General features: G+C 44.2%; 1 protein-coding gene and 2 long non-coding RNA genes across 4 annotated transcripts; all 3 read right to left on the bottom strand.

Moving 5' to 3' along the window:
- Nucleotides 1-4130: 4130 nt before the first annotated feature.
- On the bottom strand, nucleotides 4131-5478 carry LOC115532561 (uncharacterized). The gene is made up of 3 exons (XR_003974070.1): nucleotides 5375-5478; nucleotides 4990-5078; nucleotides 4131-4625 (listed from the first exon to the last, which is right to left on the bottom strand). It is a non-coding gene; the product is annotated as an uncharacterized LOC115532561 (long non-coding RNA).
- A 924-nt stretch (nucleotides 5479-6402) lies between these two features.
- On the bottom strand, nucleotides 6403-7561 carry LOC115532639 (uncharacterized). Its single transcript, XM_030342512.1, has 4 exons — nucleotides 7521-7561; nucleotides 7237-7345; nucleotides 6617-7153; nucleotides 6403-6536 (listed from the first exon to the last, which is right to left on the bottom strand). Exons 1-4 carry the CDS (start codon nucleotides 7559-7561, stop codon nucleotides 6528-6530), a joined length of 696 nt encoding a protein of 231 aa, XP_030198372.1. The 3' UTR covers nucleotides 6403-6527.
- Nucleotides 7562-7922: 361 nt separating this feature from the next.
- LOC115531844 (uncharacterized) lies at nucleotides 7923-10254 on the bottom strand. 2 transcript variants are annotated; one of them, XR_003973955.1, is made up of 3 exons: nucleotides 9958-10254; nucleotides 8180-9760; nucleotides 7923-7974 (listed from the first exon to the last, which is right to left on the bottom strand). It is a non-coding gene; the product is annotated as an uncharacterized LOC115531844 (long non-coding RNA). The 2 variants fall into 2 exon arrangements; XR_003973954.1 differs by having other exon boundaries at nucleotides 8180-8277.
- Between the last annotated feature and the right edge of the window lie 5485 nt (nucleotides 10255-15739).

Genomic DNA, 15739 nt, shown 5'->3' with positions numbered 1-15739 from the left:
ATCTGGAGTTTCAAAGTAAAAGCCAACCAAAATCTCTAATATGAGACATATTACATATGATTTTGGATTCAATTTAAAAGAAAATGCCCTGTTATTTCAGGCTCATTTCACTTCAGGGTTATAGTTCATGACCCCATGGGGTCACGAAAAAGGTTTCAGAACATTCTGATGTGGAGTTTCAAAATAAAAGCCAACCAAAGTTTCCAATATGAGACATATTACATATGATTTTGGATTCAATTTAAAAGAAAATGCCCTGTTATTTCAGGCTCATTTCACTTCAGGGGCATAGTTCACGACCCCATGGGGTCACGCAAAAGGTTTCAGAACATTCTGACGTGGAGTTTCAAAATAAAAGCCAACCAAAGTTTCCAATATGAGACATATTACATATGATTTTGGATTCAATTTAAAAGAAAATGCCCTGTTATTTCAGGCTCATTTCACTTCAGGGTTATAGTTCACGACCCCATGGGGTCACGCAAAAGGTTTCAGAACATTCTGATGTGGAGTTTCAAAATAAAAGCCAACCAAAGTTTCCAATATGAGATATATTACATATGATTTTGGATTCAATTTAAAAAGAAAATGCCCTGTTATTTCAGGCTCATTTCATTTCAGGGTTATAGTTCAAGACCCCATGAGGTCACACAAGAAGTTTCAGAACATTCTGATGTGGAGTTTCAAAGTAAAAGCCAACCAAAATCTCCAATTTGATAAAAATATTACATATGATTTTGGATTCAATTTAAAAGAAAATGCCCTGTTATTTCAGGCTCATTTCACTTCACGGTTATAGTTCACGACCCCATGGGGTCACGCAAAAGGTTTCAGAACATTCTGATGTGGAGTTTAAAAATAAAAGCCAACCAAAGTTTCCAATATGAGACATATTACCTATGATTTTGGATTCAATTTAAAAGAAAATGCCCTGTTATTTCAGGCTCATTTCACTTCAGGGTTATAGTTCAAGAATAACAGGGCGTTTCCTTTTAAATTTAATCCAAAATCATGTCTAATATGGCTCATATTTCAAAATCTAGTGGGCTTTTAATTTGAAAGTGAATGAAACTTCTTGGGTGACACTATGGGGTTGTGAACTATGACCCTCAAGTGGAATGAGTCGGGAATAACAGGGCATTTTCTTTTAAATCGAATCCAAAATCATTTGTAATACGTCTCATATTTGGTGGGCTTTTATTTTGAAACTACGCATCAGAATGTCCTGAAACTTCTTGGGTGACCCTGTGGGGTCTTGAACTATCGCCCTGCAGTGAAATTAGCCTGGAATAACAGGGCATTTTCTTTTAAATCGTATCCAAAACCATATGTAATATGTCTCATATTGGAATGTTTGGTGGGCTTTTATTTTGAAAGTAAATACCACAACGGCCGTACATTTCCTTTGATAGTATTTGCTTTTATTGACTGTCTTTTTGTATGTACCCGACGAATGCTTTTATTTGAAACTAGTTCTAAGACGCTATTAGCGTAATGGCTAGTATATACAGGTACGGCAAAAAACTGAGTCGGCTGGCTTGACCACCGATCTTGACGAGTCGGCTGGCTTGACCGCAGTGTAAGACAGCTAGTGTTCTATATATCTACGCACATAGGTGAAGGGTTTTATTTTGAAAACGTTGCGAGATACCAACCAAAGGATGTTTAGAGTAAAGGCGCACGAAGATTTTGTGTGACGGCTGGCTTAACCGCGGATGAACGAATAGCGGCTCACTTGACCGCAGTTATTTTTGGCAGTGCGATGACGGTGGGAACGAGTGAGGCGTTCAGGAACGCATCGCAGCAGTTTCCCGCAGCAGTCTACGTTCACTGCAGAAACCACGCTCTCAACTTTCCGATTGTGCACCGTTAGGAATTTTTGTAACTAGACACGGTCCAATAAACAATGAACTTCATCTCACAGCCTCACCAAAGCGCCTACAGTGCTTTACGGTAAACAATCGCAACAAAAAACGCCTGCAGAAATTCTCCGACACCCGCTGGTCTCCGCATGACTTTTCTAGAGTAGGCTATGTCTGTCATTGATCAATACAAGAACATTTTAACCACGATGGTCAAATTCAAGGTCACACAAGATGGTCACACAAGAGCAATGGAATCATTTGATTGGAGCCTATTATATGCCTTGTGACGTGGCGTTTGACCGGTACATTTCGGCTCTGCATGTATTTTTGGAATTTTAAATTGGTGCAATAAATTATGTTGACTTCTAACATGTCTCCATCTTTGCTGTTTAAATCTAACAGTAATCTATATGAGTAACATATCGGCGGTAACCAGATTTTGGTTGCGAAATGGCTCAAGCTGGGCATTGGTGCTATAGGGGCGGCAATTGACGCACGTAAAATGCGCACCGCGGCGCCGGTGTGTGGTGGGCTAAGAGAGAAGGAGAGATAGACACACGGAGAGAGGGCGACAGAGAGAGACAGAGAGAAGGAGAGAGACAGAGAGAGGGCGAAGGAGAGAGACACAGAGAAGGAGAGAGACACAGAGAGAAGGAGAGAGACAGAGGGAGAAGGAGAAAGAGACACAGATGTCACAGATCTCTTGGCCAAGAAAGTTGAGTCGAGGAAGAAATGTGACTGAGGTCACCGCGGGCAAGAATTATCAAAGAACTCCAGTAGGGGGCGCCAGGACTTTAAAATCACAAGAAGCGCAAAGAGTGACCGTTCTGTTGGTGAGAAATATGTGAAGTGTTCGCTGAATGGTCCTGCATGTTGATTAACGTTTGCAATTGAATTTCCTTCACCGAGAATGTTCACAAATCCGCTCACAATATGTTAACAGGACACCGAAACAGCCTGCCCTGGCCATCATATCCCTTCTTTTCCGGGTAGGCTATACTAGGTTATTAACTTATCCTGGCAATGATAATAGTATATTAAACAAATCCCAGCACCACACCAAAAGGAGGCAGCAAATCAGAGCTAAACATATCTATCTGCGTTTTATTTCCACATGTAAGAGAGCAACACAAAACAGGTTTATAATATTTGGATGTTTTATTTTCTTTAAATCAAGCAGGTTACATTTCATTCGTTTACACAATCTGATATTTGGAGCCATTTGCAAATATGCTCAAATTACATGATTTGTAATCCTTATCGAAAAAAATCATACAAGAATGAGGTGGTTAATGAACAATATTGGGATCAACAGTGATCACCCTACTAATGTAGGCATTACGTATGCAGGCAGAAAAAGAAATGTTCCCATTAAGGTCTCATGTGAAACACCACAGGTCTGAAATACTCAGGAACACATGAAAATGGCACAAAAATGAATTTCACTCTCCAACCTTTTGCTAAAGAGACGTTGACAGGCCCACAGAGAGCCTGGAGCTCACGGGACAACATTCACACACATTCTGCTTCATGAAGAGGTCAGATTATCGTCAGACCATAGACATTACATTCAAGGACACTGAACATTTGGCGAACAAAGGTTCAAATATCCTCCAAAGCACTTCAAGCCCTCAAAGAATGAAACTCAAAACGCAGATGAGGTAAAAGAAGAAACTTCTTAATTAAAGTGGAGCGACCCAGGGACAAGTCTGGTTTGGGTTAAAGATTATGGATGGTTAACTTTGTGTAACGTGTTTGGACAAGCAAGTTTAGGTTTTAGGCAAGGGACTACAGGTATTAGGCAAGCGAGTTTAGCCAAGCGAGTACAGGCAAGCGAGTCAAGCTAAGCACGTTAGGTTTTATGCAAGCAAGTTCAGGTATTAGGCAAGCGAGTTTAGGCAAGCGAGTTCAGGTATTAGGCAAGCGAGTAATAGGTATTAGGCAAGCGAGTTTACGCAAGCAAGTTCAGGTATTAGGCAAGCGAGTTCAGGTATTAGGCAAGCGAGTTTAGGCAAGCAAGTTCAGGTATTAGGCAAGCGAGTTTAGGCAAGCGAGTTTAGGTATTAGGCAAGCGAGTTTAGGCAAGCAAGTTCAGGTATTAGGCAAGCGAGTTTAGGCAAGCGAGTTTAGGCAAGCGAGTTTAGGCAAGCGAGTTTAGGCAAGCGAGTTTAGGTATTAGGCAAGCGAGTTTACGCAAGCAAGTTCAGGTATTGGGCAAGCGAGTTCAGGTATTAGGCAAGCGAGTTTAGGCAAGCAAGTTCAGGTATTAGGCAAGCGAGTTTAGCCAAGCAAGTTCAGGTTTTATGCAAGCGAGTTTAGGCAAGAGAGTCAAGTTACTTTAGGCCTCACTTTATTTGAGGTTAAATTGCGGCATTAGGTTTAGAAAGAAGGTTAAGATCCAGGCTCAGGTTTGCTTCCAGCCTCGTCCCTCTAGTCGCTCCCTATAAAGAGGGTTCCCAGCTACCGTGTTAAAATACAACAGCTGGGATTACAGATATGGAGTACAGAAATAAATGACAAAGATTGATTCAAACATTCTTCCCCCAAAATGTGGTGCAACATAATGGAGAAAATATTTACTTTCTCTCCATTGAAACCCAGTCATATTTTACGATCTCACGAGGTCCCGCCGCAAGGGGCGGACTTACAAGCTCTATAGAGTGTGCACTGTGTGTTAATGTTGGGTGTGGATTAATGTGCTGGTGTAGCCAGGGATCCTCAGGGTTTATGGGGAGTAGGACACACTGGTGTAGTTCAGTACTGTGAAGTAAATTGATGCAAAAAGTAGAATCAGTTTCAAGGGCAATGAAATGTCTATAAATGCAGGAACAGCCCCATCTGGTCTCAATCAGCATTTGATTTCATAGACTTAAATTAGCAAAAAAACATTTATTTACCGCAACAGTCCTAGTGCTGGAGAACCAGGTTTCAAAAAATGTCAATACGAGCCTCCAGGTGCATTGGAGTTACTGCATTTAATTAACTTTAATTTAATTAAGAGCACACTCATCAGTGGAGATGTTCACAGAAAAGACTGGTCTTCAGACCTTTATAAAGATCAGGAGGGATTATATAATTGCCGTTTGACGTGTTAGGTCTGTTCAAGGAGGAAGTAAATATTTACCAGCGTTGGGTCTCTGCACCATGACACCCAGCTGCCGCACATCTGGTCTCCCTTTAAGTCGCCTGAAGGAGAGGTCAACTTAATTGAACCTAAGGGGAATGGGTCACATGAAAAGGTAAGGATAAATCAAAGCTAAACATAGAAAGGATGAAAACAAGCATTGTCCAACATGGGGTTCGGTGATATTTTGATGTAAAAACATTTAGGTGTACGATCCAACCATCAAAAACAGGCTCTTATCATGTTTCCAATGTGCCCCGATTTGCTACGCCCTCATCGGCCACCAGGTGGCAGACTTGATTTTGTCAGTAGAAGGAGCAAAATAGCGATCCAGCTTGATTACAGCAACAGTAGAGGAGCGAGTCAAAAGAATGCGTTTGAGCACCTTCAGCCATTGGCTCTTGTTCAAGGACATCCCACTGATTGGCTGAAGTCGGATCTTATTCTCTAGAAAGTTTGTTACAGAAGAAGCCCCTAGAAGCAAAGCAACATACCCGCCAAACAAAACTAAGCCTGTTGAATAAATGAAAATGTCTTCAAGATGTTGAATCCAGTATCTTACCGGTTCCACATGGAGTCTCTAGTCTGCTGCGCTGTAGGCCTTAGGTCTATCCTCTGCTCGAGGTCCTGAGTATAAGGAACCAGTCAGTCATCAAGCTGCTTGGTCTCTTCAAAGAGGTGGAGGTTTGACCGCCTGCACCATGAGGACGCTGTGGATACGGTATGGGACCATTTATCAGCGGATCTGAACTGCAGAACTTTAATCACATCAGCTGTAGATTTATACACCTTCTCCAGAAAGATGAGGAGGGGGGGGGGGGGGGTCGTCAGCCCCTGAGCAGTGATCTTCATCCCCAGTGACTCCTTCAATCCTGCTGGAGCAAACACTCAGTTACCATTTGGAGATAACCCAGCTACCCTAGTGTACTCACTACTAAGTGATACAACCCAGTTCAGTGTTTCCCCCAGACAATGTCTTAGTCAAGGTGGTGGGGGGGGGTCTTCGGTGAGGGTTTCAGTTCGCAATAATACATACAACCGCCTTTTTAATTGCATTCAAAATGCTTTATGGCACGACTATTGTTTTGAACAGTATACAGTATTACCAACAAATTATTTATCTATATTTTTTGTACTTGAGGAAAGCATGTTCTCTTTCCCTACGAGTTTTGCACTTTGTTATTGCATAATTATTTTTTATATATAATTTTTCTACATTGGTAGTCAAGGTGGGGCCCTACTGTTAAGACGGCCTTAACCATACAGTGCTGGGGGAAACACTGCAGTTACTTGAGTCAAACATTAGAGTTTAGGCCCCAAATGGCGATACCACCAGTTCATGGCTCCGTTCTTTGATTTTCTCGTTGATCAGATTGACCTGGAGAAGGAGCTTACCTTCCATGGATGAGGAGCTGGTTGGTCTAAACACGAGCTGCCTTCGGACCTCCACCGCCGGATCCCCCAGCCGTCCTCCACCTCCAGGCCGTCTCCTCCAGGACCTCCACCGGGCCAACCGCCTGGACCTCCGCAACGTCGCCTCATTTCTTCTGAAATGAGACACGCGTTCTATTTGCACCCCGGACATTCCTCCCCGTTCATGATGCACTGGAGAAGAGTTTAGCTTTACTGGATGAGGAGCCTCCGCCTCCGGGCCCTCCAGGACGCCGCCGCCGGGCCCTCCAGGATGGTCTCCACAATCCGCCTCCAGGACCTCCAGGTAGTCCGCCTCCAGGATGGCCGCTGCCGCCGCCTCCAGGCCCACCGCCTCCAGGACTTCCAGGTTGGCCACCGCCTCCAGGCCGGCCACCACCATGTGGACGCCACCTCCAGGACCTCCAGGATGGTCTCCACAATCCGCCTCCAGGACCTCCAGGTAGTCCGCCTCCAGGATGGCCGCTGCCGCCGCCGCCTCCAGGCCCACCGCCTCCAGGACCTCCAGGTTGGCCACCGCCTCCAGGCCGGCCGCCACCATGTGGACGCCACCTCCAGGCCCTCCAGGATGGTCTCCACAATCCGCCTCCAGGACCTCCAGGTAGTCCGCCTCCAGGATGGCCGCTGCCGCCGCCGCCTCCAGGCCCACCGCCTCCAGGACCTCCAGGTTGGCCTCCGCCTCCAGGACCTCCGCCGTCTCCAGGCCTTCCAGGTTGGCCGCCTCTGGGCCCTTCTGTAATGTGAGAGACAAGTTCCAGTTGCACACTGGAACATTTCTCCCCTTTCATGATGCACTGAAGAAGAGTTTAACTTTACTGGATGAGGAGCCGCCACCTGGCCCCTCCATGCTGCCCCTTCCAGGTTGGACGCATCCAGGACTTCCAGGCTGGCCTCCGCCTCCAGGCTGGCCTCCGCCTCAGTCCTTCTGAAAGGCGAATGACACGTTCCATTTGCACACTGCACATTTCTCCCCGTACATGATGCAGATAATCAACTCCTCCTCCGCTTTAGCTCCCACGGATCTCACTGATGCCAAACTGTGCAGTCTTGAGTGAGGTATTATTTAACCCAACAGCCAGCCACACACACACCTAGCCTACATCCTGGAGCTGGTCCTAGTGGCTGAGAATGCATCTGACATTTTTCAGAACACCTCAGAGTTGCTGTGGCTGCATGTCAAAGGTTTAATTCTAAACAATTCACCAAGCCTAGAAAAAATGTGCAGCTGTGCAGCTGCGTGTCTCACCGTTCTGCATCCCTTGGGCTGCACGGCTCTCGGCCTTCCCTCCACCTGCAGCGAGCGCCTCCAGACGACCGCCACGGCCCTCACGGCGAGCACCTCCAGACGACCGCCACGGACCTCCAGACGAGCACCTCCAGACGACCGCCACGGCGAGCACCTCCAGACGACCGCCACGGACCTCCAGACGAGCACCTCCAGACGACCGCCATGGACCTCCAGGTGAGCACCTCCAGACGACCGCCACGGACCTCCAGACGAGCACCTCCAGACGACCGCCACGGACCTCATGGCGAGCACCTCCATCACCTCTACTGAAACAAGATACAATCTATTTCAACACTGGAGATTTTTTCTCCTCGCTCACTCAGACGTCAGTAGCTTATCTTCTCCCATACTGGGCGTTCTTGAGAAGTATCATTTCCTATAAACTCCAGTGATGGCTGAATTCCAGTTTTATTCTGAACCGTTTGACGACGCCATGGAGGAGTTTATAGGATGTGCAGTTCCACGGCTCACCCGTCGTTCCTGTAGGACTGAACGGCTCCTGGCCACCATCCACCTGCAGCTCCCAGCTCCAGACCCTCTGTTGAAGCCTCTGGGAGTACAAGCCGCTCCTGAACAAAAACAAACCACTGTTCATAAATTATTTGGGACGCATGAGCTTGGGTAGAAAATGTTCAAATCCTGGATAATGATTAATTGTTATAAAAATGTAATTAATAGAACTATACACATTAGTACTTCTATAAAACATTTAATGAATAGTGGGAAACTACACAAGAAAAGTAAATGAATAGTTTTAACGCGGTTATATTAGTAAAGCAAGTCTTACCCAACGAGTCAATAAATGGTGACCACATTTTATTATTATTAACTATTTAGTGCTTCACTAAATTCCTATAGCAAGTGGAAACGTTACTCTCCTTCATTGGTGATGTTCATGTTCCTCGATATCTTCCAATGGACTCGTTGTGAAATCCTTCTGGATCCTCTGCGTTGAAATGCGTTGTTCAATTTCCAAGGGGCGCGTCTAAAGGGCGCGATATAAAATGGGTCGATGCTATTGGATAGGCCTCGACTAATCATAGCATTGGAACGGGTGATGCAGAAATACATATTCCTCAAAATCTTTGAGTAGTAGTCGTTCGTTCTTTTAGTGAGCATATACAGTCTTTAGTTCTAACTTCCATCTTTGTTGTTGAAACACCTCTACATGTTGCGTATATCTAACCTCACATTAGATGGCCTAAAGGGTTGCTATTGGTCGGTCTATTTCGTACCGAGCAGAAAACGTTATATAACGGAGGGGCGCCTGACCGCATCTTTGAAGAGCAAATTATATACGAGGTCCGTCTAGTTCCGAAGCTATTGGTGAAATACGCAAAACGAATATTGAAGTGTTAATTTGGGCATTTAAGTTGCATCTACATTTTGCCAGTGAAGGAGTTTAGGTTTGCCAATCCGAGGTCTAACGGGCAGTAAACGTGTTCATTAAAATACAAATGCAAAGTCCACAGAACATACGCGAATAAAAACCACATTGCACCACCAGCGGTCAACAGCAGCAGCAGCAAGTGTATTGAAAGTAGAAAAGTAGCAAAGAGAAGAATAGAATTGGGAGAGTGGTGTGCAAGTCAGACACCGCATCTAACCCAGGACCACCTTGCAGATCACAAGCAGCAAACCTTCTACCAGACCAACCAAACACACAACAGGCCCCCAGTCAGTAGGGTCAGTCAGACAGGTTTCCACAGAAGGGCTCAGTGGGGTTATGGGTTGAGCAAAAACAGAACTCTTTCTTCCTTCCACAAGTTTCCATCCTGGATTTTTCGGACATGTGGAGTCGGACATGTTTCAAGTTATCCGTGGATTCCCTGAGGGCAGTTAAGTATCTGCAGAAGGTGACGTCCAGGTCCAGCGGTCTGCCGCATTGACCACAAGAACTTTAACCGAGTGGGACCGCCTCTGTTTGTAGTAGGCCTACAACAGTTTGTGTTCAACAGCGTGGCGGTCCTGTAGTTTCCATCAGAGTTGCTGCAGTTCTTCCATACTGCTTCCACAGTGAGCAGAGGACGCTTCCCAGTGTGGTGGTCGGTGCTGTAGCGGTCCGCAGCGTTAGTCAGTCGATCCCATATATAAACCACTCAACACAAACTACCACTTCCATCAGCAAATCCACATTAACCTCCAGCGGTAAAACATGTACAATAGAGGGGCAAGAACAGACGACAGGAGGAGATGGGGAGAGTGTAACATGTGCAGTGCCCATGAAGGAAGTACCCCGCGTTACTCACTGCGTGGTTCGCGGGGTCCACGTCGGTGGCCACGATGTCCGGATTGTTCAGCCCACGCAATCCAACGCAAAATAAACGATTAACATCCGGCACGGTGGGGGCGCCTTATGAGGAGAGGCGGGGGAGACGCAGCTGAAATCAATTAAGAACTAGCGACCAGAAGAACGTGATTGGTTGTGAGCGAGAAGCTCGAGACGAGAGACGGCAAAGGAGACGAGAAACGGTAAAGGCGCACGAAGATTTTGTGTGACGGCTGGCTTAACCGTATGGAAAGCCAAGAAGGCCACAATCCGGCCCTAGAATGGCGCGGTAAAAGTGCAAGATTCTTGCCAAATCCGTACGGAATCCGTACGGTTTCCGTGCGGTTTTGCACTTTTACCGTGCCATTCTAGGGCCGGATTGTGGCCTTCTTGGCTTTCCATATAACCACGGATGAACGAATGGCGGCTCACTTGACCGCAGTCCCGTGGAGTAAGTGCAGGCAGGCTCCCACGGTGGGGCCCCATTGGCTGGCTCGGGTAAAGGGTGCGTTCTCCTTTCTGCCAGACGCGACGCGCAGCCCCTTAACGCGTAAAAACAACAAACCGACAACAACTCACACCAAGCCCTGTGTGTTCCTGAGCGGGTGCAGCGCATATGCGCTCACGGGCGCCAGCTAGGGGAGAGCTAGGGGAGAGCGGACTACACTCCGTCGACCACCCCCCCCCCCGGGCAACCTGGGCCGCTGGGCTGGAGCCAGGTGGCCCAGGTTCCTTGATCAGTCCATGAAATATATTTAGGTACTTAGTGAAGCTATAGGTCATAGTGTAGGTCATTGAACGCGATTGTTATTATCTGCCTAGATCGATTCAATAATTACAAATTATGGAGTTGAATGGGACTCTACAAAGGTACCAGGGTAATTTTTTTCCTGCTTAAGCCTGCAAACCAATCAGTTTAACTAATTACAATCTGCATCCAAGAGAGGGTTAAACTTCTATGACACCTGTATATAATGCCACAGTGTGTGTGGACGTGTGGAACTCCATCTTGCCAGTAGTTGATGTTGATGGCGCGTCCGAGAGAGTGCTAAGCTTCCTGGACAATCTCTGCCAAGTCTGTTCTTCTTAATGCCACTCAATTCTGCAAACTGCACCTTTCAATATATTATCGTTAAAATGATAAAGTATTTATCATTTTAACTATAATAATATGATTTAGACTATCCAGACAATATTGTATTGTGAGATCTTTGTTTGTAAAGATGTCTGTAGTCATGCACTGACACAGCCTTCTTCTGTGTTTTCTGGCTTTTAACATTCAGTTTTTCCGAGAGTGCACCTGGATATGGTTCATTATATATAAATATAAATTTGTCTGTGTGTGTGTGCGTGTGCAAGTACATGTGTGTGCGTGGGCACGTGCGCGCGTGTGGCGGTGCAAGTAGTGTTCGTGGGCACGTGCATGTGTGCGTGTGCTCGTGCAAGTAGATGTATGTACGTGGGCATGTATGTGTGTGTGTGTGTGTGTGTGTGTGTGTGTGTGTGTGTGTGTGTGTGTGTGTGTGTGTGTGTGCATGTGCGTTCAGGTGCTTTTGAAAGTAAGGTGGCACTATGAATATCAATGTGCTGCAGTGTTTCATAACCTAACTCCAATGTCTCACACTTCTTCACCTCCCGGAGACAGAGAGACACTGAGATAAGGATAGAAAGAGGAAGAGAGGCAGTGAAAGAAGGAGAGCGAGACACTGAGAGAAAGAGAAAGGAAGAGAGATGCAGAAAAAGAGAGAGATGAAGAGAGACAAGAGAGGAGGAGGGAGTGGAAGAGAGACACAGGGAAGGAGAGAGAGGAAGAGAGACACAGGGAAGGAAAGAGAGAATGAGAGAATGAGAGAGTGGAAGAGACACAAAAATGGGGAAAGAGGGAGAGAGAATGGGAGACAATGGGAAAGAGAGAGAGTGAAAGAAGACATGGATAAAAAGAGAAAGCAAGTGAGGGAGAGACAGAGAGAGACTAAGAGAAGGTGCAGAAAAGGAAAAACGAGGAGAGAATTGAGAGGAGGAGGAGGAGGAGGAGGAGAAGGAGGGCGTTGAAAATAACACAGGAACACAGACTCAAGAGGATGGCAAGAAAGAGCAGGTGAGAATATATTGTTCTAACCGTAAGAGCACGATGGGATCAGATACAAAGGGCACTCACAGAAACAAGACAAATATTAGTAGATGATTAAAATCTCAATCTAAATATATATATATATATAAATATATGCCTATATATAGATATGCATATATGGATATAACATTTCATTTTACATTTGACACGTAACAGTGTTATATTCATTGAGATAATCCCCTCTGTCAGCCTTAAACATGTGTGTCATCATCATCCCCATGTTCCTGCATTTTAGGTCCTCACAAAGCCAAACTGGGGTCTTAATACATAAGGTCTGGTGCCTTTGCTTTTTTACACTGGGAGGAATGATGCATGGATGACTGTTACATGTTACAGTTTGGTCCAGAAAAAACCTTTTATGCATCATTTTAGATGTACAGACAGGTGGACAAACAGATAAGTGGACAGATAGACGGACAGATTGACAGAGAGAAAGACTGATTGATAGCTAGAAAGATCACATTAGCCATAACGTGCTTGTTGATATTTGCAACTAGAAGCACGTAACGGGACTATCTCTGACAGAAGGTCAGGAGTAGAGTAGAGCAGGGCAATGAAGGTCACAGCGGAGACTATCAGCACAGACATGGATGAATCCCGTTTCCCATGGAATTTCCCTGAAATATGATTTTGTTCGACCTTGCAGTCTGAATTGAAACCGGTAGCCCAAACAAAGGAGGCATAGTACTGGAAGAGACAATCATGTGTGGAGCTGGTATATATTTATTTTCATAAAATTATTATATAATGGTCCCTTCCCCCCATAAAGTTGAAGGATTTAGTTCAAGCGGTAGACCCATGCATAACTGTTCAATTTGCCAAGCCAATGAGCTGGCTGGCTATGCATTAAATAGCTATTAAATATCTATGAATTAGATAGTCAATAATGGTTGGGTACCGGATATATAAATGAATTCGACCCTGGGCCTGTACCTAAAGCTACGCTTTGTTTGGCATGAAAGAGTGCAGTCAATTTTGAATTAAATACATATAATGCTTTTGGTGTAACAATAAATCCTATCGTAGGCGTTTTTTCGTGCTTCTGTACTGCTGATATAATGGGTTATTGTATGTATTGAGTAGGATGGGCAAAAATATGCCATTGGCTTCAGCCTATTCCCTTTTCGGTTATGATTGTATGAATTTTAATGTGTGAACGGGATTGGTGTAAATATATATGATGATGTCTTTGTCATTTGCATATCCACTCAATTGTTACGTTTTCTTCTTCATAACGTATGACCTATGTATGAAGAAAATGATTTATTGATTCATTCATCGTATAATTTGTATTAAAGACACAGTCTGATATCTGCCACCACTACCGTTGGTGTCATGATAGTTTTGTATTGTACCTGTAGCCAGGAACAGACAGCTGTAATCTTGAGATATTAAAGACCACTGCTCTGGATGTTTTGAATACTTGCTTCCTAGCTTACCAGGCCTTATTCACCTATAGCGGCCATCTTGGTTCTAAACGCTAGCTGGGTGAGGGGAATGCAGAATTCCTCAACCCAGCTATAGCGTCAATGCTACATGCAGTGCTTTATGCCTGCACTGCCTATATTGTATGAAGCGTGCGTGTCCCTTTGAACACCATCACATCATTTTTCTGGATGCCACCCACATGATTTGAGATAGATGGAACCAAGATGGAACCACAATGCCCCTCTCGGAACATGCCCCTTGCCGAGGGGGGTTGCTGATTGGTGGAGGGGTCAGTGGCGTTTTCAGCCAGCTGCAGGAATCTGTCGCAGGCTCTCCCCTTGTTTGAACTGGCAAAAGAAAAGGGTCAATCGGAAAATAACGCAGGTGAATGAAATCTTATCTAGAGTATTCCTGAAATTCCTAAATGCATTAATGACTCGGATCATTTATAATATCAGTTTGATATGCTTCATACAGTACTGATTAATTTGTTTTTTTTATTCATTCAAACATTATTTTTTGCTTACTTTGCTGGGAAGGAGAAATGTGTTATTGTTTAACATGTTTTCTAGGATACATTTTATACTTTGAAATACTTCTAACTTATATTTTGAAAAATAGGATAAACGCACTTTATTATATGTAAAACACAACATTTGTAATTATAGTATATCAATAAAACCAATAGTGTGAAATGCATATTAGGAATGCTGATTAAATATACAGAGACTACAGAGAACTATTTTGTGGAGGGGTTCTATAAATATGAGTGTATACCCGGCAGAATCACACCCTGCCAAGCCCCTGAGAAGCCCCATGTCTATTATTACTGTCTACTAATGAGCTTCCACTTTTAGACCATTCATTAAAACGTTTAACTGCTCAGGTCAATCTCACTAACACACACACACTCAATCAGATTCACAAGAAATGCACACACACACGCCCGCACACGTATACACACACACCGGCAAACTGGCACGTATAACAAAACACATAAGCTTACATGTATCTCTATCATTTACTCCCAGTGGAGTGCATTTCAAATTGTTGAATTTTTTTACCGGATATATTTGCTTTCCAATATATTAGTTCCTTAACTGTATGGGGAGTTCCTCTTGACCTGAATAAAAGCAGGCCAGCATGAACTGCCATTTGAGTTGCAGAGTAGGTCAATTCTGGGTCAGAATAGAGACTAACCCCTTTAAATTCTAAATTATCTTGATAAAATATGTATGCATGGACACAAATATAATTTATTTTGTACGAGTTTGCATCTTAGCATTGTAGTGAATAGAGTTGTCAAGAGGTTTCAAGGATTGGAGTTATTGTAATTCCATTATATGAAATGTTAAGAGATCACCTCTTTGACAATAAAAGCTTGCTATTTCCACCTGCTGGATACCGGGAGGTACGACAAACGTATACTCATCCACGCAAAATCCCACAATCGAACATTACGTCATACTGATTATTAAGAGTAGGCCTAGATCATGCATTATACCTTCATACCAAGTTTGAGAGTCCAAGTAGTCCTAATTCAACAATTCTGACAAAGTGCCATCTTTTTATTCTGTTCCTCTGGAGTTAACATCTCGTTCCCCTCTTACCATCCTATAAACATCTTCCGGTGTGTTTTGCCACATCCACACACACACACACACACACACACACACACACACACACACACACACACACACACACACACACACACACACACACACACACACACACACACTCCCCGGTCCCGACCTCTTTATATGTGTGCACGATACACGAGATAGAAACAACTAGTGCGCTTGCTTTAATGGTTCTTTTGATCTTTACATGCCTTGTTTTACAGCAGAGTAATGTAAACGATTGCACAGATGAAGTTGTGTAATAAAGTTCCTCTGTGCTATTTTTGGAGGTGCCAGACATTTATTTTTGTGCATTTTGTCTTTATATCTATTATAATAGCATAGAATATAATGTTGGGGTCACCCAGGCACCAGACATGTTTGTTCCCTCCAGTCAGTGTGGAATAATGAAAGTTATTTATTTTTTTTACCAAAAAGTCCCAGACAAATGTACAACAGAGGTGTATAAAGAAGTCTAGAAGTACATTATCTTCTTTTATTGTCTTCTGAGTCTTTCAACCAAATCTATTTCCAACAGGCAATTACCAGATTTAAAGGTACACTACATAACACTTATAATAATG

This window comes from Gadus morhua, chromosome 19 (assembly GCF_902167405.1).
Source record: "Gadus morhua chromosome 19, gadMor3.0, whole genome shotgun sequence".
Taxonomy (NCBI): Eukaryota; Metazoa; Chordata; class Actinopteri; order Gadiformes; family Gadidae; genus Gadus; species Gadus morhua.
This window is presented reverse-complemented; position numbering and strand designations above follow the sequence as displayed.